General features: G+C 42.2%; 1 protein-coding gene across 2 annotated transcripts; it reads left to right on the top strand.

Annotated features, from left to right (window-relative positions):
- The first annotated feature begins 1,496 nt into the window (after positions 1–1,496).
- On the top strand, positions 1,497–27,390 carry CAPN8 (calpain 8). Of its 2 annotated transcripts, none has more exons than XM_015857281.3 (21): positions 1,497–1,753; positions 2,678–2,747; positions 9,489–9,607; positions 10,250–10,383; positions 10,972–11,140; positions 11,695–11,778; positions 12,393–12,478; positions 13,787–13,861; positions 14,854–15,014; positions 15,729–15,904; positions 17,791–17,802; positions 19,512–19,723; positions 20,278–20,314; positions 20,793–20,858; positions 21,760–21,817; positions 22,428–22,492; positions 23,626–23,694; positions 24,677–24,755; positions 25,508–25,624; positions 26,208–26,266; positions 27,152–27,390. In XM_015857281.3, exons 1-21 carry the CDS (start codon positions 1,517–1,519, stop codon positions 27,173–27,175), a joined length of 2,109 nt encoding a protein of 702 aa, XP_015712767.2. In that variant the 5' UTR covers positions 1,497–1,516; the 3' UTR covers positions 27,176–27,390. The 2 variants fall into 2 exon arrangements, with proteins under 2 accessions (XP_015712767.2, XP_085397312.1); XM_085541186.1 differs by lacking the exon at positions 27,152–27,390 and adding an exon at positions 26,909–27,123.
- Positions 27,391–27,618: the final 228 nt, after the last annotated feature.

Raw genomic sequence — 27,618 nt, 5'->3', positions numbered from 1 at the left:
TTCTGCCCTACCATCAGAGAAAGAGGGTACATCCGAATGGGTCTATTTTTAAGGAAAAAAAAAGACATTCTGGAAAGCAAAAACTCCTCCCTTCAGCCCCTTATTATTCAAACCTTCATTCTGATTCAATACACAGAGATGAAATTCTGACCACTCTTCTTTACTCAATTACAACAGTATCTAATTTCATTTTTGTATAGACAGAGTATATTAATCCCCACAGCTCAGCTTTCCCTACCAGCACCCACCTGGGACTGACCGGGTAATTTCATTTCCTCTTTTACATTCTTGCTTTTCAAATATTTGCAGACAAGTAATCCGGCTAGCCTCTGTTTGGGTTCTTTATCTCAGCTGCCTTCTTTCCTTAGAAATTCTCTCTTCCCTTCCCCACACCTTCTGTCTAAATGTACCAAGGGGTAGTCATCAGCCATGTCCTCTTGCAAACAAAGCAACTGTTTGCCCAGCTCTGGGTAAGCAAGCAGTGGCCCTTCCTTGGGAAACCTGATTATTGAGCTGGAAAGCAGCTGGGCTCTGCTCTGCACAAAGCTGCTCCTGCTTCTCTTCTCCAGCCTACAAACTTCTGCAGCCACTGCACCAGGTAGGTGTGCACACACGTGTCAGCACAAGATGAACAGTGAGAACAGAAATCACTGCTTTTTAATGTCCAAAAAGCCTTCTGCACCTGAGGCTTTTTCATTTATTGTTCTAAACATTTTATATCAAGGAAGCACCAAAAGTTTGGAAGTACAGTAGAGAAGACCCAATTTTTTATTGCTGAGAAAGACACCAGCTTGCCTCCATTTGGTGATGCATGGTGCCACACAGTTGTCCACTTTTGGCCAAGGACATGAACTGGATGGGATCCTTGCCCTCTGCAGGTTGTTTGGCCAAACAACTATCTCTAGTTCTATCAGCTTCACACCCTTTGTTGCTGATGAATTAATTCATTTGCATGCACTGTTTTCAGTATCAAAGTATCAAAGAGTATCAAAGACAACTTCTGTTTAAATATATATAGTTATTATTATTAATTTCCCCAGGGAGATCCTCAAGGCCAGAAGCCAGTTCCTAGTGCTGATACTGCTCAACTTTTCCCCGCCTTTGGCACTCCCTTATCATGTAGCTGATATCATCTCTAGGTTTTGTGGATGCTCTGCCCTCCAGCAGTGTCAAGATGGATTTTGGAAGGAAGGAAAAGTCTGAAGCATCTTTACCTGGTCACTTGGAGCTGGCTCCTGATTCTGACTCCCAGCACAGAATGGGTTTCCATGTGCAAACAGGTGTGGCTGTAAAGCCACTGCTTTCCCTCATCCCCACTAGAAATGTGCTTTAGAAATGAGCTTGGAGTCCACAAGCTTTTGAGCAAATAAGACGGCAGTGGCATAATCCAGTGCCCACACTCACTGGCCTCCTGCTGTCCCAGGTACATATTTGCACTTGTTGAGCCTCCTCCCATCGTGCCCCACCCTGGTTACCTGCTCCATACACCTCCTTCAGCCCCACAGACAGAGGCAGTATGGCTGGGCTGGCAACCAGACTGTGCCAAGAGCGAGCGGCTGCTGAGGGGCTGGGTTCCTGCAGGAAGGCCCTCAGCTACTTGGGCCAGGACTATGAGACACTGAGGCAGAAGTGCCTTCAGGCTGGGACTCTGTTCAAGGATGAAGAGTTCCCTGCCTGCCCATCTGCACTGGGATACCAGGACCTGGGACCTTACTCCTTCAAAACCCAGGGAGTAGTCTGGAAGAGGCCCACGGTAAGAACACTGTGTCATGGCATTCTTGGCTGGGTCTGGGTTGTTAGCATTCACCTGAGCACATCCATGCTAAAAAGGCGGTGCTGAATGCCTGCTATTCCTTTATGTCTGGTTCACTTTTGAGTCTATCCTGCCTTACGTAAGCTCTTCTTAAAGCTCAAATATACACATTGCACAAATGGCCTTTCATTGAAAATAATCATTTTCATCAGGGAAAAAAAAAATAAAATAAAAAGGGCATTGAAAGCCTTAAAACCAGAATATGTAAATCAATCACAGCTTCAGAGGTTTTTCTGTCCTTTCATTTTTCAGTCGTTTATTTCTGTAAGTGTTTTACTCCTCCTCCATTATTTTACCTCCCCCTGAAACATCAAGGTGGTGATCGATCAGTGGTTGGACTTCATAGAGGTCTTTTCCAAACTTAATGATTCTAAAGAAGGAAAAAAAGGAGAAAAAGAAGATGAAAACACACAAATAACTTGCCTTCCTCTGATGTGGGGAAGGCAACAAGAGGGAAAATTTTATGGCCTATTTTTTTTCTCCCTATCTACCCAAAAAACTACCAGGATAGCTGTGAGGCAACCAACAGCTGGAAAACCACAGAAGCAAGAGGTATCTTGCTGAAATAACACCTTCTGCAAGAAGAGATTGACAGTCTGACTCTTCTTCATGCACACATGAGAAGTCCTGGACTGCCCCTGCTTCCATGGCCCAGTGGCACAGGCTGCTCAGAACTGGCAGCTACTGGGAAAGCAGGCATGAATTTTGGGCTCCCTAGAGGCTGCCTATTGCTGCCCCTTGGGGAATGTTTGGGAGAAAGGGGAAGCTTCTCCTTAATAAAACTTTAATACATCTACGTATGTTTAATATTTTTTGCACTTTCCCATGAAGGGTGATGCACACTTTGAAAACATTTCTTTTCAGGAGTTATGTGACAATCCTCAGTTCATAGTCGGAGGAGCTACTCGGACAGATGTTTGCCAAGGAGAGCTGGGTAAGTACAACACTTCTGCGTTTTGTTTTTCACCTATTTATTTATTTATTTATTTATTTTTATTCCAAGACAAGAAGCTTAATGTAAAAATTCCTCATCCCAGTAAAATCTCTCCTAAGAGTCAAGGGACACTGAGCAAAGTTTTATCCTCTAACCTGACCATAGAGGACTTTTACTTGGGAAGCTGAGCAAGACTGAGTTTCACACAAAGGAAATACCTGGTCCCCAAGTGCAGAGCAATTGCCAGGTCACACAGCCTGAGCCAGTGGTTGAGCACCAGGTGAGAAGGCATTCCTAACACAGGAAAGTTAGGTGCAAGCAGTGCACCTGTGTGAGCAGAATGGATAGAACCTGGATCCACCCCTTCTCACCCTCATTTAAGGGCTAGCAGCCAAGGGAGCAGTATCTTTCTGGATAGACTGCACTCCTCTTAAGTTATTGTTGGAAGAGGTGAGTCAATTTTCCTTTTTTATTACCTATTATTGCTCTGCAGTGCCTGTGTCCCATCTGGAGGAGCTGTCATCATCATCTTTTGCCATATACCAAGGAACAGAGTAGGAACTGGTTTGGCACAGGGACTGGGATTGTGATTTGCCATTTTGTGCCAAGACGAGTAAGGAATACATGAAAAAAATACTACAAACTTGATGTGCATCATTCGTGTGATCATAGAACAGCTTGTGTGGGAAAGGACTTCAGAGATCATCTAGTTCCAAGCCCCCACTGCAGGCAGGGTTGACAGCCCCTAAATCAGTCACTAGACCAGGCTGCCCAGGGCCTTGTCCAACCTGGCCTTGAACCAGTTGTGGATAGGGCATCCACAACTGTTCTGGGCAGACTGTGCCAGCACCTCACAACACTTATAGCAAAAAATCCATCACAGGCAACTTTCTCCAAGCCCTTCTTGCTGAATATTCCTTTCTACCTATTTTTCTCTAGTGCTTGCCATCATTTAAGCAAAGCTGCTATGCAAATATCTTTTGTCCTCTCTCTGGTAGCTGATGCATTGGCCTCTTCCCTGTCCACCCAGCTGATATGATCCAGCTGCAGAAGGCAGCAGCAGCAGCCTCTCCTGACTGCATCTAGAGGCAAAAAGGCTGAAACTCTTGTAATGAGAATTTGATAGATGAGACATGGAAAAATCAGCTTGTCTCTCTTCTGTGCTGCTTACTGCAGCACTCCTGACCTCTCTGCTCTTCCATCCCATCCACTTTGCAGATGAGATTCAAACAATTTCTGCAAGTTTCTGGTAATAAATAATACTAGTGCTGGTCCTGTAAACATAGCACTATTAAAGTGATCACTAAGAAATTCCCTGGTCTATATTCCAGCTGCTGGAAATAAGATGCCCAATTGTACACGTGCTTCAGGATATTTATTTGGTGGATGTCTGAGCAGAGTACAGGGAATCACTCACCGTATTTTAGAGGAATTGTTCAGATAAGTAATAAAAGTGACATTTCGTGTCACTTCTAATTTAGAAAGTTCCTATAATAGCAGAAAAAATCTCCACGACAACCATCCACCTGAAATAAAACCTTGACAGCTTACAAGCTAAAGGACTGAAGAACATTGCCTGCTCTCAGGCTGCCCAGGGAGGTGGTAGAGTCGTCGTTCCTGGAGGTGCTCGATGAGTGTGTAGACATGGTGTTTAGGGACATGCTTTGATGGGCATGGTGGTGATCAATTGGCCAGCAGTTAGACTATATAATCTTGGAGGACTTTTCCAACCTTAATGAGTCTATGAGTATTTGTGTTAAGCCTGGAAACTGGATGCAAATATCTTCTGACCCTTTTATCCGTCATCTCCTGAATGACTCTGTGGATTCCCAGCCCTCTGTGCTAAATGGACTTTCATTTCACAAGGCAGTACCAAACTCACCAAATAATGGTGGTGGTGGGTCTGGGACAGAGTGGCTCCTATGCCCCTGAGGAGGGAGCTGGCTGCCTGACCCCAAGTGTGTGTCCTGAAACGTACCTCCCAAGCCTGGACAAAAAGACCCATAATCTGATTCTGCTTTTGTTATGAGCTTCCTTTTGACTCTGAAAACCATTTTAAGAAATAATATTCTCATGAAGGCAGAAAAAGCAATGAGGGGGCAAATATAACCCCCCTTTGGTTCTGAAAGGCAGTTTACAGTCACTTCTGCCTGCTGACCCTTTACAAAAATAAACTTCAGAACAGAGGCATGGGACTTAACTCAGTCTGAATGCAGTGCCAGGTGTTTGCTTTACATCTCAGAGGCATATTATGGTTTTTTATTTTTTTTTTTAATTTGATCCAATACCTCGAATATCAAAGTGCTTGTTATTAAAGCTGTCATGTGAAACCCTTCTATTGAAACAGACCCTGATTACATATTTACATAAGCCTCGTATGTGACCTGTTAACAAGTCCTTTAGGGAAATAGAGCCTATTTTTAATAATTTTCTGTGACATGTTCCTTTTCTTTTAAAAATAACACTGCAGGTCTGGGTTTATGTGAACAAAAGGAACAAGAAAACCCAGAGTCAGTCTCACTCCATTAAACTTATTTCTTTGACAACAGCATAGGCTAGATGAATATCAGCTTGGGAAGTTTGATGGGAACTTGAAAGACCTGAAATATTTTAAACGTACTTTGAACCATAGCTTTGTGATAGCCTAGTAATAACTTGAAATGCACTCATAGACTTCATTGTTAGAGGTGACTTATGAAGTTTCCTTGCAGCTATGTGGATAAGTTAACCACAGATCTATTTGCAGAAGCCCTTGAGAAGGAAGTGGCATAAACTTAAATTAACATAAAGCTTATTCAAAAGCTTCTTCATTAAATATAGTTTTCCAGATCTGGACCAGTTACATTCATGGAGCAGCTCTTGTTCTGAAGTCTTTGAACCAGCTCAATAGTTCTGGACTGCCAGTACAGATCCTGCAGAGCCAATATGGCTGCCACCAAGGCACTCCAGCTGAGGATCCCCCATGGGTGCCTTGTCCGTGTCTTATCTCACAAGCAGATTGAGGAGGTTACAGGTAGGCTGGAGACCAATATGAAATCTGGAATTGATGAATCAGCAACAAGCCAGAATACATTCAGCCCAGAAATGCTCCTGTGCTGTCTGGTCTATCTTGGAGGCACCCAGACTGTTGGCTTAACGTACTCTATCAGTAACTCAAATGAAGAGTGCAAATGCTCTGATTGCGGATGCTTTGTTAGTAACTAAACAGAAACCAAGTGCTGCTCTGCAGCAACTGAAACTAATCAGATTCCTCATTAATTTTATGGCTCCTGTGCTTGCAGTGTGCTTGGGTAAACATCAACATAGAGGAGCTGCACAGCTCCCAAGCCAGCAAGGATTCAATGTCCACTGCAGTGACTTGGTTGTCTGTAAACCACAAAGCACATTTGCAGTGCTGAGAAGAGAGGCAAAGCAGTGCATGTGTGAGTAAGGAGAGGTTCTAGTTCAATTACCCCAATAGTCAAAGTGGTGTTTCAAAGTGGGATATGCATGTGTTTGTGTGTATATAAATGTATATGTTTAGGCATGCACAGCTGGTTTTCAAATTCAACCTCTATACCACAAATTCAAGGTCATAATTGCTCGTTTCAAATTAAATAAAATTGGACTTCACAAGCATTACGGATGGCTTTGGATCCAGGAATTGGGCTTATATAAAATGACTTATAACCTGTAGCTATTACCAGGACAGGTTTTTGCTGTCCTATATTATCTGCCTTTCTGGGGACACCGTACTGCCATGCTACACTGCAGGCACAGCTGCAAACTGAACTATTAAAGCTGCTGTCAGCAAAACAATGCTGAACTTTGGGGAAAAAAAGGAACACTTAATGGAAACTTGTACTTAAAACAAGAACAATGAAAAAACACCAGACAACAAAAAACCTGTGGATTTGTCATTGAGAAGGGCTGAGAAAACTTACTAATAAGGACAAATCCCATTGAGGTGTATGAGAAGAAACGGTTTGTGCAATTTAGGTTTCATCTTGGTTGCTCTTTAATATGGACAGCTTCTTCTATCCTCTTTAATTTGTGTTAAAGCCAGCATCACTGGAACCTGAATGTAATGCATTGCCTGTGTATAAAATGGTTCCAAACCATCTGTATCGGAGCATCCCTTCCTGTTTTACCAAGTTACTGCACAGCGGCTAATTCCCAGCTGACTCCCTTCAGGGGACACAGTTAATAGCTGTTCTGCCACAGTCTTAGCAAAAGGTATTAGGACCCTGAGTAAGGCTTAGAGATAGGACTTTGAATTGCTCAGGGCAGGTAAAGCAATTTTTAAGGCCATGTTTCCCACTTAGAATTCTTCCCAAGCCAGCTTGCCCCTAATGCTTCCCAGGAAGTCAGATTGCATGGTGTGTTTGTGGCAGGCCAATGTCTTTCAACCTCTCAGATGCTAGGAAGTTAATTCATATACCGTAGGAAAGCTGTGAAGGATTTCATGCTGCATTTGGCATCTCACAGGAATGAGATTCTAAAAGTGTTCAGTTCTGAGTCAGGGAAGTAAATAACGCATTTAAGGAAACCCCTCTCATTTCACTGACTCTTCTAATTATGCATCAAACATACACCCTCCTCAGCAAAGCCCACGGCAGTTCCCTTTCCACCAGCTGGAAAAAAATTGAAACCAGGAAGAAGTAAGCCTTCCAGTTACATTTTGGGAAAGCACCAACTCCTTGCTACAGAGCTCCTCTGGTCTTACATGGGGCAGAGGGACACAACAGGGGACACCAGGAATCCTGCTCTACTCTACCTGGTAGCAGCCTTCTGTGCAGAAAAAGAAGCTTGAGGAAGCGGGAAAAATTAGGTCTGCTGGCCTAACCTTATAAGACTTTTCATCTTCCTTCTTTGATGACCCACTCCTCAGACTTACAATGCTATTTCTACATTTACAGGGAAATGTAGAAATTAAAACAGCAACAGTTTTATTTGTTTCATATGAGGGTACCTAGGGCTATGGGGGAACCTCCCAAGCCAGTGAATTGAGTCCTCTCCTACAGAAAGCAAAATAATTGGGTTGAAAAGGAATGTCAAAAGTTTTTAGGCTGTGGTCATTTTAGAGGCTGATGCTATTGGACTTTTCTATATGCACAGCAGCCACATTTTACAAATTCCACTTTAAACATTTCATAACCCTTTTTATTCTGATTTAGCCTTCCTCTTTTTTCCCCTCTAAGTGGCATTTATTCTTTCTCAGTTCTTCTTCAAACTTTGCTTGCATAAGAGGAGTAGCACAGGTTTTTTAGCCTCTTCTGATAGGAAATGCAGGTGGTTAGGATAAGCAAGCAGCCCAGCCATCTTCTACCCCTTCCAGCTTAAATGTTATTGCCTGAGTGGTAGCCAGGATGGCACAGGGCCGTGCCAGGGAAGACTGTGGAGTTTTTACCTACTAATGCTACATTTCCCTTTGGAAATGCCTGTACTACACATATTGGTTGGTTGAGGGTTTTGCACCTCTATTGAATTAGCCAGCTCAGGTGGCTACAGGTCATTACAGAAGGAGGGAACTTCTTCATGGGTGTTTCTCCAGTCTCTGACTGGGAGCAGCTGCCTCTGGTTCAGCTCATAGGAGGCACCTGTGTATCTCCCAGCGGGGTACATAGGCAACAAAAACCATCCAGCACTGGGTAAGTTCTAGAATATCATCTTAGGATTTAGAGTAATTGTGGTATTAAAACAAAACGCCCAAGTCAATATGAATAGTTAACTATTGCTTTAAGATACTAATTCATTATACAGATTAAACTTTCTCTGGTTTCTTGATTAGTTTGCTTTCAATAAAGTAAGAGTTGTTATGCCAGTTCATTCTGCAGCATATTATGCATCTATGCAAAGAAACTGTGTCTTAGCACAGATAACCAGTGGGGAATCAGGACAGATTTATCAACCTCCGAGCAATTTTTTTTCCAAGGCTTTGTGCAGGCCTCAGAAATTAACACCGAAGCCACAAAAGTGCTTCCTGCTCTTTGTGATAAGCAAATATACTAAGAAATCCATGGGTCTCTGAGTTTCCCAGTAGCAAGTGAAGGCTTTCACCTACCCAACACAACAAGCAAGCTACACAGCAAACAGCTGTAAGACAGCCAGTCTCCAGTAAGGGCCCATGCCCCTACTTTCCAGGATAAGCAGTGAGCCAAATTGAGGGCTCACCTGCTTCTAGAGTTCCCACTGCACTTCTGTTTCCATCTGACTCACAAGTAGAGTTGAAGTAATAATCCTAAGAGCTGGTTCAAGTCCAGAAAAAGGGCTAACACACACACACGTGTATGCATCTGCTTCCCCCAGGTGCGTTGGCTTGGGGCTAGTTGAGGTAGCACAGGTCATTAACTCTGTGCTTCTCAGCCAGGCTTTGCAACCCACAGACTGAAATTTCCTTTGTCTTGGCTCTGCTGTTGGACTCCTGAAGGTATTAAAAATCTCAGCTAAAAGAGCCTGCTTTCAGAGGCTCATTAAAAAATCAAAACGGCAAAGCTCAATTCAGACCACTAAAATTACCACTGTGATCACCGTCAGAGGCCCTGCAATACCTATGTGGTCTGGGTGAGTGGAAACTGAGCAAGAGAAACAACACAACAAGAATGAACTGCTGAACCAATGCTGAATCTGGTAGGACCTTGCAGAGCACTTAATGCTGGTGCTTTGATCTGTGTGGGAGCATGATATACTGGTGTAGGGAACAGCTCAACAAGACGCTATTCATTAATAAACTTTTCCACTGTGGATCATGTGTGTTTGCAGGTGACTGCTGGCTCCTGGCTGCCATTGCATCTCTGACTTTGAATCCAGATGTTCTGCACCGTGTTGTTCCTAAGGCTCAGAGTTTCCAGGAGGACTATGCTGGGATCTTTCATTTCCAGGTAACTGTCTGGTCAGGGTATTGAGAATAAAAGAGGAAAGCCATAGTATTCCCTCCTCCTCTCCCTACCCCCACCCCCCCACAAGCTGAGTATTAATAATTACAACATGTAAATGACATTGATGGAGGGGAGAAAAGCAGAACAGAGTATACAGCATGTTCTCACAAAAGTTTCTTCTACATGCAGCAGCTAGAGGCAGTTTCCCTGTTTTCCCAGGCTAACACAGGCTCTTTCTCATAGACTAGATGCCTGTTCAAGCCATGATCTGCATTTTCCCACTCATTCTTGTGCTCACCTCGGCAGAGAGAATGTCATCTAAATTATTCTCTTTCCTTTCCCTCCATGACTGCAACAAATTCTGGAGAAAATGCTTTAAATGCCCAGGCAAAAATGATTATTAGCAGTGTTTCATACATTTCCCAGTACTTTCAGAAGGGACCAGCAGTACCAAGTTCTTCCTCTTTTGGGTGATTTCTCCTTGCAACATTTTTAGAGTGGCATGACACAGTGTTAAGGAGCCTACTCAGCATTTCACAGGACTAGGAAGAACTTGCCTCAATGACACAGCAGAGGAAGGTAGTAGCATGAAGTAGCAATGTGCACACCAGCTCTGACCACCTCTTCCTCTCTTTTTCTCATCAGTTCTGGCAGTATGGAGAGTGGGTGGATGTTGTGGTAGACGACCGGCTGCCCACCAAGAATGGAGAGCTGCTCTTTGTACATTCAGAGGAAGGCAATGAGTTTTGGAGTGCACTGCTGGAGAAGGCCTATGCCAAGTATGTGGCTAGATGGGAGACAGCCAACCTGAGTGTGCAGAAGTGGATGGGATTAGAGACAACACTTAAAAGCATTACCTGTTCCACTATTCCTTTTTTACAGTTTCCTCTAGGTTCAGACAGGATATCGCCAAGCTTCTGTTTCAAGGGGCCCCAGGTCACAACACTGATCAGATGTACCAATAGGTATTACACTATAAGCCCTTATTTCTGCAGCACGCATGTTTTCCTTTCAGTATTTAAAGGGCTGCTACAGGAAAGATCTGGACAGATGCAAGAGTTTGTGGTAATAAGGCAAAATGGTTTTGAACTTAAAGAGGGTAAAATTAGGTTGGCTATAAGGAAAAATTTTCACAACAAAATTAGTGGCACAGGTTGTCCTGATAGGTAGTTGGTGCCCTGTTCCTGGAGACACTCAAGGTCAGGCTGATAGGGCTCTGAGCAACCTGATCTGCTGTAGGTGTCCCTGTTTATTGCAGGTGAGTTGGACTAGATGACATTTGAGGGTCCTTTCCAACTCTAAGGCTTCTGTGATTCTATCCTTGCAAGTGGAAATGGCCTCACACAGCTCTGTTATCTCTCCTGCAGGCTGAATGGTTCTTATGAAGCTCTAGCTGGAGGGTCCACTATAGAGGGGTTTGAGGATTTTACTGGAGGCATCTCTGAATCCTATGACCTGCGGAGAGCTCCAGCAAACCTGTACCAAATTGTCCAGAAGGCCCTGAGGGCTGGATCACTGCTTGGCTGTTCCATTGATGTAAGAGGCTGCCACTGCTTTACTTTCCTTGCTCCTCCAGGGTTTTGTCCACATCATACTTGGATTCATGTAGGCATAGGTGTGAAGGTTTGGCTTTGTTTTCCAATTAAAAATATAATTGACGCCTATCATACAAGATCTCCTATGTTACTGACCAGTTTGTATATGTTTTGGAAACTCGATACCTTTCATATCCTATTGTATAATCTCATTTCAAATCCCAGTTCAAGCAAGGCAGGTTGGAGCTGAGTTGATGTGAACACATCTCTGCAGGTGACTGGGTCTGTCACCTAAGCTGGGAATTGGCTCTAGATTTAAGTTTCATGGTACATCCTTGAGTCTCTGCTGTGCTAGGACTGTGTGTTCAAGGCAGGAATCTCTGGAGGTGAACTCTTGCCATGATTCCTACCTCTATTTTATATACTTTGTATTGGGAATGTTGATATTCATTGTGCATTATCACCTTAGGTGTCTACTCCCATATTAATCTGCTCATGAAAGCTGTGTCAATACACAATATGTAGCTTTAAGTCAGTATATTTTTCTTGTCTCAGATAACTCGTGCATCTGAAACAGAAGCAATCACAAGTCTGAAACTGGTGAAGGGACATGCTTATTCTGTGACTGGGACAGAAGAGGTAAGCCAGCTTCTCCACAACTCATCTAGCTTGTCTGTAGAGTTTCTAGCTGCCATTATACAGAACAACCTGCAATGCTTCAGATTTCTGATGTCTTTCTGTGACTGACCAAATTAAAATGTTGCAAATTCTTGTGCCACATGGGATGGGAGTGTGTGCTTTGCTGATCAGCTCAAATGGAAAAGGACTCAAAGCCTCTTTAGTAAACAGCTCCATCAGTCTCACCTGCCTAACCTGCCCTAGATATTCATACTTCTCTGGAACTGGAATCATTACAGAGATGTCTCTGATAAATAATCTCTTTACAACCTTGCTGTGTAGTGCAGTGCCTTTTGAGGATGAAGATATTTTGCTGTTCTATTGCTGATGTTTTTCCTTGCAGGTTGCTTTCATTATATGAAATGATGAGTGTTGCAGCTAATGGCTCACTTGGTGGCACAGGATAATGTAAAAATAAGAGTGGAAGACATCTAGATGTCTTTTAACTATTGTAAATTGTAATGGACTGCATCACTCAAGTACAAATTGTGTTTTATCCTCAACTGAAAAGTAATTGCTCCATGATGACTGGAGTAATGGGAGTGCAGAAGTTCTGTTTGTTGTCGATCTTTTAGGTCTATTACCGAGGACGGCCAGAGAAACTTGTGAGGCTTAGGAATCCCTGGGGTGAAGTAGAATGGACTGGAGCGTGGAGTGATAAGTAGGTGTCTATATGCCCCTGCCTTTCCCTCTTCTATGTATTTTGGTATCCTTTGAAAATTAAATTGAGATTATGCAGTTTAATCAAATCACAAAGCACATTTAGGAAAGACGGTAAGCACTATTAATTCGTTAGCAAGGCTAGATATTGATCTGTTCTGCCCAGTGGACATTCTTCCCTGCCTCAGGCGGAGCTTTCTAATAAGAGAGGACAGGCCATGTTTTAACCATGGGTAGTCCAAAGTAAGCTTTATTCATGCCATTTCTCAAGATGACTTTTCTCAGAAGATCCCACTGGTGCTACCAAGACCTTAGCAGGACAGGCAAACCAATTCCATGGCTGGAAAACAAAGCAAGGCTACACTGCTGTGCCCCTATGTCAGCTTTGAGGTTTTGGAGTTCTATATTTGACCAGTATGTGATTCACACTGGAGAATTCTAATAAAAAAGATGATGACTCAACTGAGGACCAGAAGCTTGAATAGCTGTCAGAAGCTGTCAGTGCTTGGATTCTCACAGGAATGGCAAAAACAACAAATCACTTATTTTTATTTTCATAATGGTATGTGTTCTACTTTTATTTGGGCCTCGATGTATCTTTTGTGAGCACTTTTTTGAGTTCTCAGGTTCCTTGCTTGACCACAGTACTGGTGCTGATATAGAAGATATGGTTAAACGTTGTAATTATTCCTATCTTTATCAGAGCTGCTTTGCTCAGCCCTAAGATAATGTGTCTCTGTCCCCACACACCATATCCTGGTCTTGCTGCACCTGCTTTACTATGGGACAATCCTACTGAGACAGGTACTGAACTGCACAGCCACATGGGAGCAGATGAAGTCAGAATCTGGCTTGCTGCACAGTGACATTGGAGTGGGAATGAAGGAATGATGCTTTTTGCAGGATTTTGTTCTAATTCCACCTTATTGCTTTCTTATTTTTGATAACCCCAGCAGCTGAGCTTATGTCATTTCCCTAGGGAGAATATCAGTCTTCTCTATTGTTCTTATACCTGTAAAGTTTTTCCCCTGCTTTTTGGGCTGCGTGTTACTCAGTCCAGCCAGCCTGCAATATTTACATTTTCTGCCACCTCAGTTCAAGGCTTATTTGTTGCAGTTTTGGTTGCAGTCTGATTCCAGTCCTATGTGCTATGTTGCAGTGTGTAGCTCCGCTGGAAGGGGCAGAAGGTCTAACTGTTGTAGAAATACATAGATGTTTGCCAACTGTGACTGAAGACAGAAGCTCACTCTCTGACCTCATTGCAGAATGAAATACAACTGAGCAGGTTGCTTTTGTGCTTTGTCTACAGTGCTCCTGAATGGAATTATATTGATCCCAAACAAAAACAGGCTCTGGATAAGCAAGTAGATGATGGAGAATTTTGGTGAGCATCATTAATTAGTGCAATCGTTTGGATGCTGTATGTGCAAATGTGGTTTTTAAGCAGTGCTTTCAGTTGGATGGAGAGAAACTGCTAGCACTGAGTTAACTCGTGTAGGTGGTTAGCCTCTTGTTTATCTCCCTTCCCATTTAAATATTACCTTTTATTAGAGCTTGAATAATTCAGTGCTTACTCAAAATATAGAGACCAGATGGTAATAAAATTAATGATGTGGCAGGAACGAGCCTCACATACTTTATATTTTGAGTCTTGTTTTTTGCCTGAATGCTACTCACTAATGAAAAGGTTTAGATTGTCAACAGGGGAAGAATCTGTTTACCCAAACCTGATGGAAATACGGTGTAAGCTAGGTGATTCTGTGGATCAGTGCTGAAGCCATATCACTGTCCTAGAGCAGAAAGAAAAATGCCTGCCATCTTTCAGGACAATCAGCTGTGTGGGACATAAAGTGATGAGGGCTGAGAACAGACCTCTGCTTGCAGCATGAAGTGATGGAGGTCTGTTACTCACACACACCTACTAGAAATGGTAAAAATAAACATATACAAAAGTTTTAAATCAATATACCAAACTGAGATGATTTTTCTGCAGAGTGACTCTTTCCTAAGGATCAATTCTTGCTCCCACTTAATAGCATTTTGCTGCATGTTTTGGTACAGCATTTTTATTGAGTTTACTTAGAAAGCACAACCCATGAGGGGCTGAACATAACTGAAGATGACAGAAAATGTTACCACTGATCCCATAATACATAACAGCTTTTGAGAACAGTTGTCTTCATGAAATAGCATTCATTCAGGAAGCAGGAAATTTTGCTTCCCCAAAGCCAGTCCTAAGACTCAGAGTTTGATTAAATAGAGCTTTGGGCATCTCTTTAGTACCAACATTTACTTCCTCATTGGGAGAGGCACCCACATGCAGTTGCTTTGACTGTTATGGACTGATGAACTAACCATGGTCTTTCTGTGCTCCAGGATGGCATTTTCTGATTTTCAAAGACAGTTCACCCGCTTGGAGATCTGCAACCTGACTCCTGACACACTGACAAGCAACCAGGTCAACAAGTGGGACCTGACCATGTTCAATGGACAGTGGATACGGGGTTCAACAGCTGGAGGTTGCCAGAACTACCCAGGTGGACACCCAGCCAAGTGGCCATTTGGTGAAATAAACTACAAAACCACAAAAATAACTGCCTGTTAACTGGGGGTGGCCATAGTTGGGAAGGGTTTGGAGGTACAGATCTCTCTGTGTGGTTTAGAGAGTAAACCAAAGTTTGGCAGTCTAAACCAAGACCTAATTTACACTCATTTCCTTGTCAGGGATTATCAGCCCACTGAGCAGTTAATTCATGGCCACATTCTTTTTATATTTTTTCCCTTTGTGTGCTTTCCCTACTTACATGGCTTTTGCTGCTTACTGGAGTAATTCCCCAAAGGGCTGGGTAAGCCAGAAAGTGTCATAGATCAATAGTAGCGCTGCCTCACATTCATTTTCAGGTTAGGCCTCTGGAGAGAATGCCTGATATTTGGTCCTCTTGAAACAAAACTATCCTTAGCCAAGGACATTTCCTGAAGATAAATGACTAGCGGGAATGAATGGTATCAGCTCCTCCCTCTTTGTCCTTACACCCTAGGAAATACTGCAGTGTTTTGATTTGCTGTGGCTCCAACTGATATACAGCATTGCCACGAAACACATAAAAACCATGGAATGTACTGGAAAGGTCTGGATAAACTCCAGGCAACTGTCCATCCAAAGAGATTTTCTCTGTAATTGTAGTGACAACCATTCTGGCTTCAATGACAACAAAATCTCCTCCTTTTTGTTTTGCCTTGGGGCTTTTTAGCAACATACTGGATCAATCCCCAGTTTAAAATCCAGCTGGATGAGCCGGATGATGATCATGAAGGGAGTTTGAATGAGCCGTGCTGTACTATATTGGTGGGCTTGATGCAGAAGAACCGCAGGAGACAGAAGAGAATGGGAGAAGGTCTGCTTAGTATTGGTTATTCACTCTATCAGGTACAGTTTGTTCCTCATTGAAGGTTTTATTCACTGTTACCCTGGCAGAAATTAGTCATGTGCTCATCCTGACATTCAACACTACATTTCAGTAAGAACTAGATTTTGCAAGATGGCTGAAAACCTTCTCTCTCCTCTTTCTGACCAACATAATATGGGAAGATTCAGGAAAAAAAAAATTGCTCAGTATTTGTCTTATTTTAACAGGGAACAGGTGTAAAACTGGAGACAATTAATTTAGCAACAGGCTCAATGGGAGCCTTCTCTTTCAAAATCAGAATGGGGATAGGATCAGGGTGCCTGGCAGTTCCAGATAAGTGGTTCTGATTACAGCTTATCACCAGTTCTCAGTACCATTTTCTTTATTTTTCGCCCTCTTATTTGAAAATTGTTTTGATCCATTGTCTACAATGTTATTGTTCTGATTCAGCTTTGGGGTTTTTTTTGGTCTTTTTTTTTCCTCCCAGGATTGCTTCTGTCTCCATAGATATAACATAGGGAAAAAGTCTGTAGTGCTGTCTCTAACTTTTGTGGTGTAAGGGCAGAGAAGCAAATACAAGAATTTCCAACCAGTGTTATACTTCCCAACATCGTATTTGGGTGAAATTCAGTGTCCCATAGATTTCTCTGGATAAAGATTATTAGCCATCACAGACTGGGAGTCACTGATGTTTGTTAATATATTTGGTAAGGGATGATTCAAAACTAGGAAGGATATTCTCTAGGGCCGAAGTGTTTGTATATATTATTTGTTCTCGCCTTGTACTTTCGAGTTGCTGTTGATTGTCAAGTATCCTAGCCTACTGGCATCCTAGGATTTCCACCTGAAGGGTGTTTGTCTGTTCTTATCTCTGAGAACAGCCCCGTAGAAGATAGCAATGCATTTTTGCTTTATATATATTTCATGCCATCTGCCTCCTATGTGATCTTTTTCATAGAGTAGGCTTGGTGACTCTTAGCAAGATGAGGCTTTTCTTTTAAAAGAAATGGATGCTAAATCATCTCATGTAGGCACACAGCTATGATCCAAGTTCTCAGGTCATGAACTGCTGTAGATTTATATCACTGCAGTTGATGCTGCAGCCAAGGACATAGCCGTTGTCTGTATTATATGGGGTAAAAATGTGTGTGCCCAGCCCTACCTGCCTTGCAAAGCTTTTTTATGTTGTGTAGCTTGTCACTGAGCTTCTGACCCTCTAGTATGTTGGATAAAACAAACAAGACCCAAAGGGCCATCTCGGGCAGTTCAGAAGCATTGTATAGGTGGTACTTTAAACAGCTTTTCCTGGCTTTGCGAGCACAGTCTCTTTGGCTTTTGCTGGGAACTGTACCCCTGAGACTGCTATTTGATCTTGAAAAACCTACCTTATATTCAGAGGTACAAATGTACACATGTTTAGTTAATATAGGAAAGGCCAAACACTGAAATTAGCTACTTATTTTACGTGCCTTACAACAGCCTAGTCATCCTCAGGCTTCTTGCTGGTGACAGCAGCCTTGCACTTTCATCAGCATTCCTGTAACAGCAGGCTGGTAGATTTAGGTCTGTTCATTTTCATCTTAGCAAAGTAGGGCCAACCCGTTGACTTTCCTGGCTGAACATTTCAAAGCTTACTGTAATATTTCCAACTGATAGTATCATTCACAGCACCATATCTGGAGAAAAGCAATTGTATTGTGTTGATTCCTCTGGATGAAGGTCCCATTTGTCTTTTGGTACTGCTCTGGCAAAAGCTAGATCTTCATGTTAACTGATACTACAATGTGTGGTAGTAAGTGGAAATGAAAACTAAGTGCCCAAAGAAGACGTTATCTTACTCTTTTTACCTAATGATAGAAATGCCTATGTAGCAACCCTTGGACATCAGCTCTTTTTTTGCTTTCAGATTCCACAGGAGGTATGTAATTGCTGCTGAAGACTTCTTCCTTCCAGATGGGCACTTCTTGTGCCAGTCTAGCTACCAGGAGGATTTGCTGCTTGCTAATGACAGTTCATCTTTATCACTGGACAACAATCTCACCATCTAAACAACCAGTTCCAAGGGACTGGGGCACAAAGCTTTACTACAGATGTTTGAATCCTATTTATACCTCTTGAAATTTGATTCCCACTTATTTTGTACAACAGAGGTCAGAATTTGTCTGCTTAGTACAGCTGGAGGCAGAGTCTCTGCACTCTAAAACTTAGAAAATGTAGCTAATATTTTTTAGAAGAAATGCCAGACTCTGTGGATCCATTCCTTTTATAGTTCTGAGCTACAGCTTCTGGTAATGAAAAACAACAACAACAACAACACAGCTCAGCCTTCCCAAATCCTCCTAGATGTCAATAACAAGTTAAAGAGAATTTCATTCTTAAAGAAAGAGACCCCAGGGGTGTCTGGCAGCAGGAATAGCCTATACTCATTACTGAGGCCCAGCACTCTGCACTGCCAATTTTTCCTAGGCTTTTTAGCCCTTTTCTTCCTCCTCAGTTAATGAATGTGTGGTCGTGTAGCAATTAACTGTGTTCTTTTAACAGCCTTGCAGATGCAAAGGGAAAATGCGCTTTATATGTTGAAAAAGATATGGGATCTGACTTCTTAATCTTTGCAGTCTAATCCTAGCTTAAGATAGATGGGGAGAAAGAACACCGTTGTTGAATAAATAACAAATCCAATCTTATCTTTTGAACAAAGTAGGGGGAAAAAAGCATTTTATTCTACAGTTTATGACAAAAATACCGAATTACTTTAAGGCTTTTGATAACATCATTTTATGTTCCGGTCTTAGGCAGAAATCTTATCTGCATCTGATGTTCCACACCTCGTGACAACTATTTAGCAGTTATTATGGATCACTGAATCATATGTTTTGAAACATATTTCTGTGAAGCAAAAGTCACAAAGAGGAGGTTTAAAGAAGAGACGTTATTCATACACTGCCGTTTCTTGTTATATCAGTATTATGTTTTGTGAGCTATACAACATTTCATATTTAATGAAATACTGATATGATGGAAAAATTAAGTACAATTTTTGCCATATTCCAAAGGAACGGCTTTAGTATTACTGACAGAAATTGGTTAAATCATCTAATTTGGCCCCATAAGCCTTACCCTTCTGTCTACTACCACTTTGTTCTGTTTGCTGTTCTTTTCTGCTTGTCTAAAGAAATCAGAAACTGTAACTCCTGTGTAATTAGGAGGTCTATCTCATGCCATCAAATGCTGAAAGGCATTCTGAAATTTAAATTAGTCCAAGAGCAGCCTATGAAACCAAAAATTACTCATCACACGGACAACTCAAGTAGTTAATAGTTTGACCAGATTTGAGTGACCATTATGTTCCTTTTAGTTATTCCATACCACTGTAACTTGTATTCTATATCACTGTAAAGAGGCATGTGAAAAATATTTATAGAAAAGGGTACTTTCCCCTTCTAAATACCTGCCTTCCTGTCTCACATGACAGGACCCTGGTGGCTACCTCTTACGCCATCACTCACACATTTATTATTTTATGCTAAGAAAAGCTTGAGATGGATTTTAAGCATTGAAATTTAAATAGAAGTGCTGGCTTGACAGTGAATTGTCAAAAGTTTTCTAACAAAAACATGTTTCCCACAGCTGGAAAATAACAGAGACATTCATCTGAACCGTGCTTTCTTCACAAGGAACCAACCAGTAGCCCGATCTGAGACTTACATCAACCTGCGTGAAGTCTCCAGCCGCATTAAATTGCCCAAAGGAGAGTATCTCATTGTGCCATCCACATTTGAGCCTTACAAAAATGGAGAGTTCTGCCTTCGAGTTTTTTCTGAGAAAAAGGTTAAAACTCAGTGAGTATCTTCTATGTAAAGCTTTCTCTTCTGCTGGTGAGACCCATACAGGTAAAGTTCTATGCTCTATCTACAAGCAATTTATCAGCAAAATAGGCTGATTTCTAGGACCTGTTTTCTTCTACAGTCTACCATATGTGACATGCACATCCATGTTAGAAAGACACAGCCCTTCAAGTGGCCTCTAGCAAGCACTTAAGTAGTAACTAGATCCCTCAGGTGCGTGAGATGTAGCAGAAGTTCCCACAATTAAAGACTGCAGATTAATGTTCTGAAAGTAAAATGGTTTTAAAAGTGATGGTATCAACAGCAGCCACTGAATGAAAAACCGGGAGTCTGGATACAAGATAAGAACAAGGCTGGATTTCCCAAGAAAAATATTGACAAAGTTGGACAGACAGAGGAGGGATTGCAAACATAGGAAACAGGGAACCTAGAGGCTTGTTCTGTACATTTAGTACATTGTTTGTATTAAAAAATCCTATTTTGCTAACAGTTTGAAGAAATAGAGTCATAATTTCTAGTTATTTAATTTATTTGTTTGTTTTTCTTAGGATGATTGGTGACATGGTGGCTGCAAAACCATATGAGGTAAACACCCCAACTAGACAGACTTATTTTTGTAATAGACTTTGCTTCCACGTAGTGGGGAAAAACAGATGTGAGATTTTTGTTTCTCTCCTGAGCTGAGATCATGGTAGGTAAATACCTACTGTGTACTTTGTGCTCAGGAAAAATGGAGTTTGGTTACAGAGATTCTTTACTTGCCCCTATGGCTTAGCTTCACATCCATTTTCATGTACCTGGGCTCATGTGGCACAAAAACTGCATACATCCAGGCTTGGTTGAAACACGTGAAACTGATCTTTCATCCAGTACAGGCAGAAGATGGGGAGGGCACTGAGTGATCTAAGGATTTATGGAATGCTTCTCTCTTGATATTTATGTAGAGCAAGCTCTCTTTTCCCCTTTCTCTAACAAATCCATCGTAAAGCTCCTTTATGATATCCACATCTCCCTTTTAAGAACCATGTTGTAAACCACAAACTCGGTCATCTCTTTCCTCTAGCCTCACGTTGATAACAAAGATATAGATGATGAGTTCAAGACTCTCTTTCAAAAGCTCTCTGGAGAGGTAAGTGGATTAAAATGAAAGGAAAAAAAATGGGACCTTTAGCTGTTATGATTATGCAAATATTTGGCCTGCCAATTCCTCTTTCTGCCTGGTCTTCAAAAAACAGGCAGTTCTCCCCTTTTATTAACTCACAGCTTCAATTCAATTTATTTTACAATAGAACAGTTCTACTACCTTTTTTCCTCTTATTGGTGCAAAATGCGATTTGTTCACTCAGCAATACTAGGTATGGAATGACTGAATGGGTGATGGGAGTGAGGACTATGAAAATATTATTCCATGGTGAAATAAATTGCCTGCGGAGTTAGCATATAAATCCAACAATTGGCTATTTGTTCAATTGCTTCCTTTTTGTTTAGAAGCCCCAGGAAACAGAGAGCTGATGGCTGAACTTTCTCTCTGTTATTGTATTTTTGTATCTACAAAACCTGCTGTGCCAGCCTGTGGCTGCCTCTTCAGATGCGCTCTTAATAAACAGGTGGCCAGTGGCAGCTGGGGGGGAAAACAGCTTGTTAGTTAGAAAAGCATTTGTGAGTTTTGAGTTGGCAATTTTAGTCTTGTTTGACTGCAGTATCCATAAGCCTAAAAAATATCAAATGCTCTCCTGAATCTTTTTAGCTGAGAAAGGAACAAGAGCAATGATCCCACTCAGTCAAATCTGATAAAAAAGTTAACATTTACTGGGCCACGTTCCCGTGGCACCCAACAAACCACTTGTTTCCCACTTGAAATGCTAGGAAATATTTGTGGTTTCTGAGGATCTCCTTCATGTGATGTCAGCAGGTAAATGCAGAGTTAGGAAAAAATCAAAGATTTTGCCCTAGAGTAGGGTGACAGTGAATGAATATAGTCTGCTTCAAATGCTTTTCATCTTAACATTTTAAACATGTTTTCTGTCCAGGACTGTGAAGTGACTGCAACTGAACTTCAAACTATTCTAAACAGGGTCTTGGCGAAGAGTAAGTACCATTATTTGATTCACACTGAATGCAGCTCAGAGGTATGGGCTGAAATGATGAGTCACAAAGTTTGCCTTTGGTCCAAACTGACACCTGCACATCAATCTCTCAGCACACAAGTAGGATCTGTGCTGACAAAACCCAGCTCTGTCAGCTAAGGGTGATGGAAAAATGAAGTTTTGTCCCAGCTGAATTTCTCCTGGCTTGTTGAACCTCTACAGCAAAGGGCAAAACATCACCTGGTGCTCTACTTCCAACAGCTGCTTGCCACTGTCCTGCAGAGGCACCACGTTCCTTCTGCCCTTTCAGAAGTACCACCAGTGTTCAGCCTGAGCACAGGAGATCTTCATCTGCTTTCACTGTATGAAAATAGTTTTATTTTGCTGTATATCTTCTGTAGACAGATAGAGGCTCACCAGTCCCAAAATCCAGTGCATTCCCTCTTAAAAATGTAATGTTAATCAGCTGGAAGGAAATGGTGGAAGAAACTGCAGAACATTCACTTTGCTATCAAGATTTGAAGGCAAATAGCAACTCCAGCATGGTCTACAGAAAAGAATTTTGTCTAAGAAGTATTCCCGACTTTGACTTTTTCTTCTCTTTTCAACAGGAAAGGATATAAGAAGTGATGGATTCAACATTAACACTTGCAGGGAGATGATCAGCCTTTTAGATGTATCCTTTGGATGTCATCGCCTTTAAAGTTTCTGGAACTCCTTTGCAAAACTTCTTGATCAGATAAGGCCAAGGTTACGTTTCTGTTGTCCTGGCACATAAAGTTCAGCCAAGCTGCTCTATCAGCTTAGAGTGGCAGAAACCTGAATCATCTCATAGTCAGCTGCTTCTCTCACCTGCTCTGTATCTTTCCTTGTTTAAACCTTTCCCTAAAAACAGCAAGGAAGAGAAGCAGGAACGTTCTGCCTGGACACACCACCAGTGCAGTCTCAGATACATGTACAGCATGCTTGGCAGGAGGCAGATTTTAAGCACAGCTCAGCTTCCACCTCTAAATCAGGTACTGCTCCTAGAACACAGAGCCCAAAGCAGCAGAAACAAACTGGAGGGCCTTCCCAATTCTGTATAATTTGTAGGACATGTGGGAGCTGATGAGCTTTGCACAGCCAAGGGAAAGTAGTCAGCTCTTTTGGCCAGCACTGCCCTGATGGCCGAGAGCCAAGTAGTAGGGCCAAGAGCCATGTTGACAGGGTTGCACTAGCGCTGGTCTCATGACATTGTCACGCTGAGGTCAGAAGGGATTAAATGTGGTGCACTGGCTCTTAGGAGAACTTATGCCTTTGCCCTACACTCTGCAACCTCCTAAAGCCGTAAGAGCAGCTCGGTAAGTTCAGCATCATAGGGACTAACTCCTCATTTATCCATAATTTCCCATAGGAAGGGATGTTCAGGACCCTGAAGGTCACAGATGAGTGCTCTGTAGCTTATTGCTACGGTTCACTTGCAGTTCCTTCCTCTGGTTTCTAATGCTTGTCCACCACAAGGCCAACTGTTTGTTTCCCAAAAGACTTCAACCTGTTCTTAGCAGCACAAAATTGTGTTTGTGTATTTGGCAATCCCATATACCATTCCTCAAGAATGCAGGTATCCTGGAAATTCTTGGCATACATTTAGCTAAGCAAATATAAAGCTGTAGGCATGTCTGTGTGAGATGGAGATGCATTATAAATGAGAACTTCTATTGCATCAAGACCATACTGTGTTGGGTGAGCTATTTTTAATCACTGGTTACTCTCCAGTTTTGGTGAGGATAGAGGAATCCTGATTTTTGAATCATTACTTAACATTTCAAGACTAATGGGACCGGCTCCTTGGGACTTACAGAATTCAAGACGCTTTGGATGAAGATTCAGATGTATTTGGTAATGTAATATTTCTGACTGTCTCTCCTTCTCTCACAGCTCTAAAGTAAAGATACAGAAATATGGGTGGGGTAAAGACATACATGGAAGATTTCCTTCTCATATAGTTGGAGTTTGTTCTGGGGCCAAAGAAATATCTCTGATTTACAAGGGCACAAGCAGATCCTCTTTCACGTTAGCCCCACCATTCTCCATAATTCGCAAAACCTGGAAAACCAGATCAACTCTGTCTTCTTGTTGGCAAAGGCACCTCTCTCTGCTGCCTGCTGCATTAAAGCTCATTTGAGCTTGTCTCCACACCACTAAGGTATGCAACTTTACTATGAGCAACAGCATGCAGAAGAAGTATTTTAGGACCTATCAAAAACCTGTCTTTGTATTTTTAAGTTCTATACACATGCTGAATTATTTTCTTTCTGACAGAAGATACAGTATCCCAAGAATTTCACCCAGAATCAAGCAGTCTAAAGGAAGGTCAAGTTGGTACCTGCTGCTACTCTGATTGATGCTGGTTAGCTCAGAGGATCTGTCCCAGAGGTCCTTAAGGAGAGCTCTCCTCCATGCTGGGGCTGCTGTTGGCAGAGCAGACCTGAGAGCCAATTTCAGTCTGTGCTGTAGGTCTGGGTGATTTCTAATTCTGGATAACAAACCCGCTGGCAATAGGAAGCATCTGTCATCTTATCTGAAATATGAAGAAAAATGGACTTTATCTGTTGCAGTGTTTGCCAAGTGATAGGATATTTTCCTCAGTGGCCTGTCTGTGATCACATAACACAGAAGCAGGCAAGCTGCCAGCCCACGGGAATGTGTATCCCAGTTTACCCTACTTACCAGTAGCTACTTGAAACACTTTCCTCACTCATTAATGTTTCAAGAGCTTCAGCTGGAAAAGGCAGTGTATCCCAGCCATCAGAAACCTGAGGTTGTAGGTTGTGTGCATGTTACTTAAGAGCTCCCATGTTCCTAATTTCCTCTACTGCAGGTAATTTATAGGAAGGTGGACAGAGACTACTCGGGTACCATTGACTCCCATGAGATGCGAAATGCTCTCAGCGAGGCAGGTGAGACTTAGGGTTGCCATTGGACTGGTGCAGTTCTCCACTCAAAAGCACCAGGAGTGCAGTAGGGACTTTTCATGGCTTTGCTTCCCTCCCATCTCCTAAATCAGAGCATTGCAAGTGCTGTTCTCCTGCCCCAGCAGTCCTTTATGCTGTTATACACATCAAAACTCAAATGTTCTGCATTCAAAACCACTGACATTTTTGTCCATGTTGTGGTTATTTCTTATTTTTCTGATTATTACTTGCTGCATTTCTGTCCTCATTATTTCCTAATCTAATTGTTCCCTTCAGAGTTATGTCCAAACCTTCTTTTTCCTGCATTTCCTTCTACCACTGATCTCTACAGTGGAGAAAGAGCAAAACTGATCCAGACATTCCCCAGCCAGATCCTCTCTGCTGTGTGCTATTCACTTTTGAAGCAGTGCTTGCCAGCTCAGGCCTATCTACAGGAGCACTGTGGGTTTTTTTAATCTCTCTTCTTCATGATGGAGTCTATGTGAATGATTCAGAGGCAGAAATAGCACTGATACGGGCCTGAATACAGCCCAGTATGTTATGAGAGAAATTGGCTCTACTGCAATTGCTGCTATTCAGCTACAGCACCGAGACTCGCTAATTAGCGATTTATCTGGGGAATATAGGATTGCTTATGTTGTGAAACAATGTGAAATATGCAGCCTGACAAAATGCTGTGGGAGAACTTGGCTTAGTAACAGCTGCGTCAATGATTTGTGTTCTTCCTATGCCTTCAGGTTTTGTGCTCAACAACCAGGTGCAGCAGAGCATTGCCATCCGCTACGCCTGCAGCAAGATGACCATTGACTTTGATGGATTTGTGGCCTGCATGATCCGCTTAGAGACCCTGTTCAGTAAGTGTCTTTGTTTATGAATCAAGGAGAATTCCTGAAAATGTTGGGGTGTCATTAAATATTCGGTGTCTTTTAACTGTGAATGTAGCAGCTCGCTTGGAAATGGGAGGGTGTCATTAAAAATGTGTCTGTTTGAGAAACCAGAAGAGGAATAGCAAATGTCTTCTGTCTGAATGACCACTGAGTGAGGGGGTACTCCTCTACTTTACAGTTATCTTCACTCTATGTTCAGTGCTCTGGCCACCAACCTGTACCATCTAAATGGTTTCATTTATCACTTAGAGTCCTTACTCAGGCCCGATTTACAGCTTTGTTGCCGTATCAGATCAGATACTATTGCATTGGATGCTGTAGCTGTCCTGCTGCCAACTCTCAATTTGCTGCTATAGATGTAACTATTCTGCCCCATGAAGTGACATACAGATCACTTGTAAGAGAAAAGAACAGCTGTAGTATGCTCTCACAGAACCAGTCTAGATTTCCAGTAGATCATGGCAAAAGGCCAGTCCTCTACATTTTGTCTGACTTGCTGATCTCTCTGTTTTACATATAATTATTCTTTTTAACCTTTTCTACTTTTCAGAAGTGTTTCATCTCCTAGATAAAGAGAAGAGTGGAGTTGTTCAGCTCTCTTTAGCAGAGGTGAGGCTGGTCAGATTAACGTACTATGTGGTTAAGCAACAGTAATGGACTGCACTAATATATTTCTTCAGAATGGCTCCTACAAGTAGTAAACGTTCGAAGGAACATTCTTGAAGCAAAGATTGTCAGCTCAGAAGGCATGTCCAAATCATTAGAATGAATATTTATCCAATATGAGTAAAAAGTAAAGATATATTCAAAATAGCTATTTTATTATAATTTCTTGAGAGATGCTTACGCAGTGAGTTTCACTGCCTACTTATGGAGGGCAGTGGTCATTTCATCAGAAAACACACAGCAGGAAAATGTTCTTTTTCTGGCAGAGAATGAAGTGAACAATATGCCAGAATTAGAAGAGACCTTTCTAGATGCCAGGTCTCTTTTTTTCCTATTGTTTCTAATGCAAATTTCTCCAGTTGAAACTGTAGTAAAAGCAATCAGCTTGAGCCTTCCCCCTTGCAGGATACAAATATATCTCAGGAAACAGAGCTGGAAGGGGCCCCAGGAGGTCCATCCAATTAGTCCTTACTGCCGAAGATTGGCTCAAAGGGAGGAAGATGGCTAGGAGCCCCTGTGACCTTCAGTCACAGATAGTTAAATCTAGCTAAAAGCATACATTGCTAAATCTACTATTTTTCAAAGACCATGCAGCTTACCCTGGAGAGTAGGTCATGCCTCAAAAGAGGCCCTGTTTGTAATGTCTGAAGCCAATCCAGGCAAAGAATTTCCCCAAAGTTTGACAGCAGATGGATGCTTCACATGGAGCAGATTACGACGCAGTTGTGGCCTTTCCAAGCCTACTCTTCTGGAGATGTTGTGCAGCGCCCTGGTGGCACACCGTGAGCCTCACAGATGGTCTGACTGCTTGTTCTGCTTCTCCCACAGTGGCTGTGCTGCACACTGGTTTGAGCTGAGATCGATGAATTCAGCAGAGATCTCCAAATGCAGAATCACTCCTTCAGCTTCTCCCTGCTACAGAAAGCAGAGAAAGAAACTTGTTTTTATTAGTGGCAAGTTATTTTAGTCCACAACAAATGATTTCCTGTCAGTTAAAAGGTAAATATATTCTTGAACAAAACCCCAAAGAAATAAAACAAACAAGGCCAGACCTACCTTTCGTTACATCTCCATCCCAAAGAGTATTTCTGTGTGTCATACTGAACTGTCACAAATTCTGATTTAGTGCAGATGGGCTGGGGGAGGTCTGACTTGTAGCTGTGCATCAAAGTTCAGCAGAGTTAGGAGCCCACAGAGAGAAGCCTACACTCATAGACATGCTGACATTTGTGTTTCTGCTTTGGCTAACTCTGTTCCCAGCCAACTGTCCACTTTGACTATGACCACTGCCTGCA

The sequence above is a fragment of the Coturnix japonica genome, chromosome 3 (assembly GCF_054131305.1).
Source record: "Coturnix japonica strain WE chromosome 3, WE-NBRP24, whole genome shotgun sequence".
Taxonomy (NCBI): Eukaryota; Metazoa; Chordata; class Aves; order Galliformes; family Phasianidae; genus Coturnix; species Coturnix japonica.
This window is presented reverse-complemented; position numbering and strand designations above follow the sequence as displayed.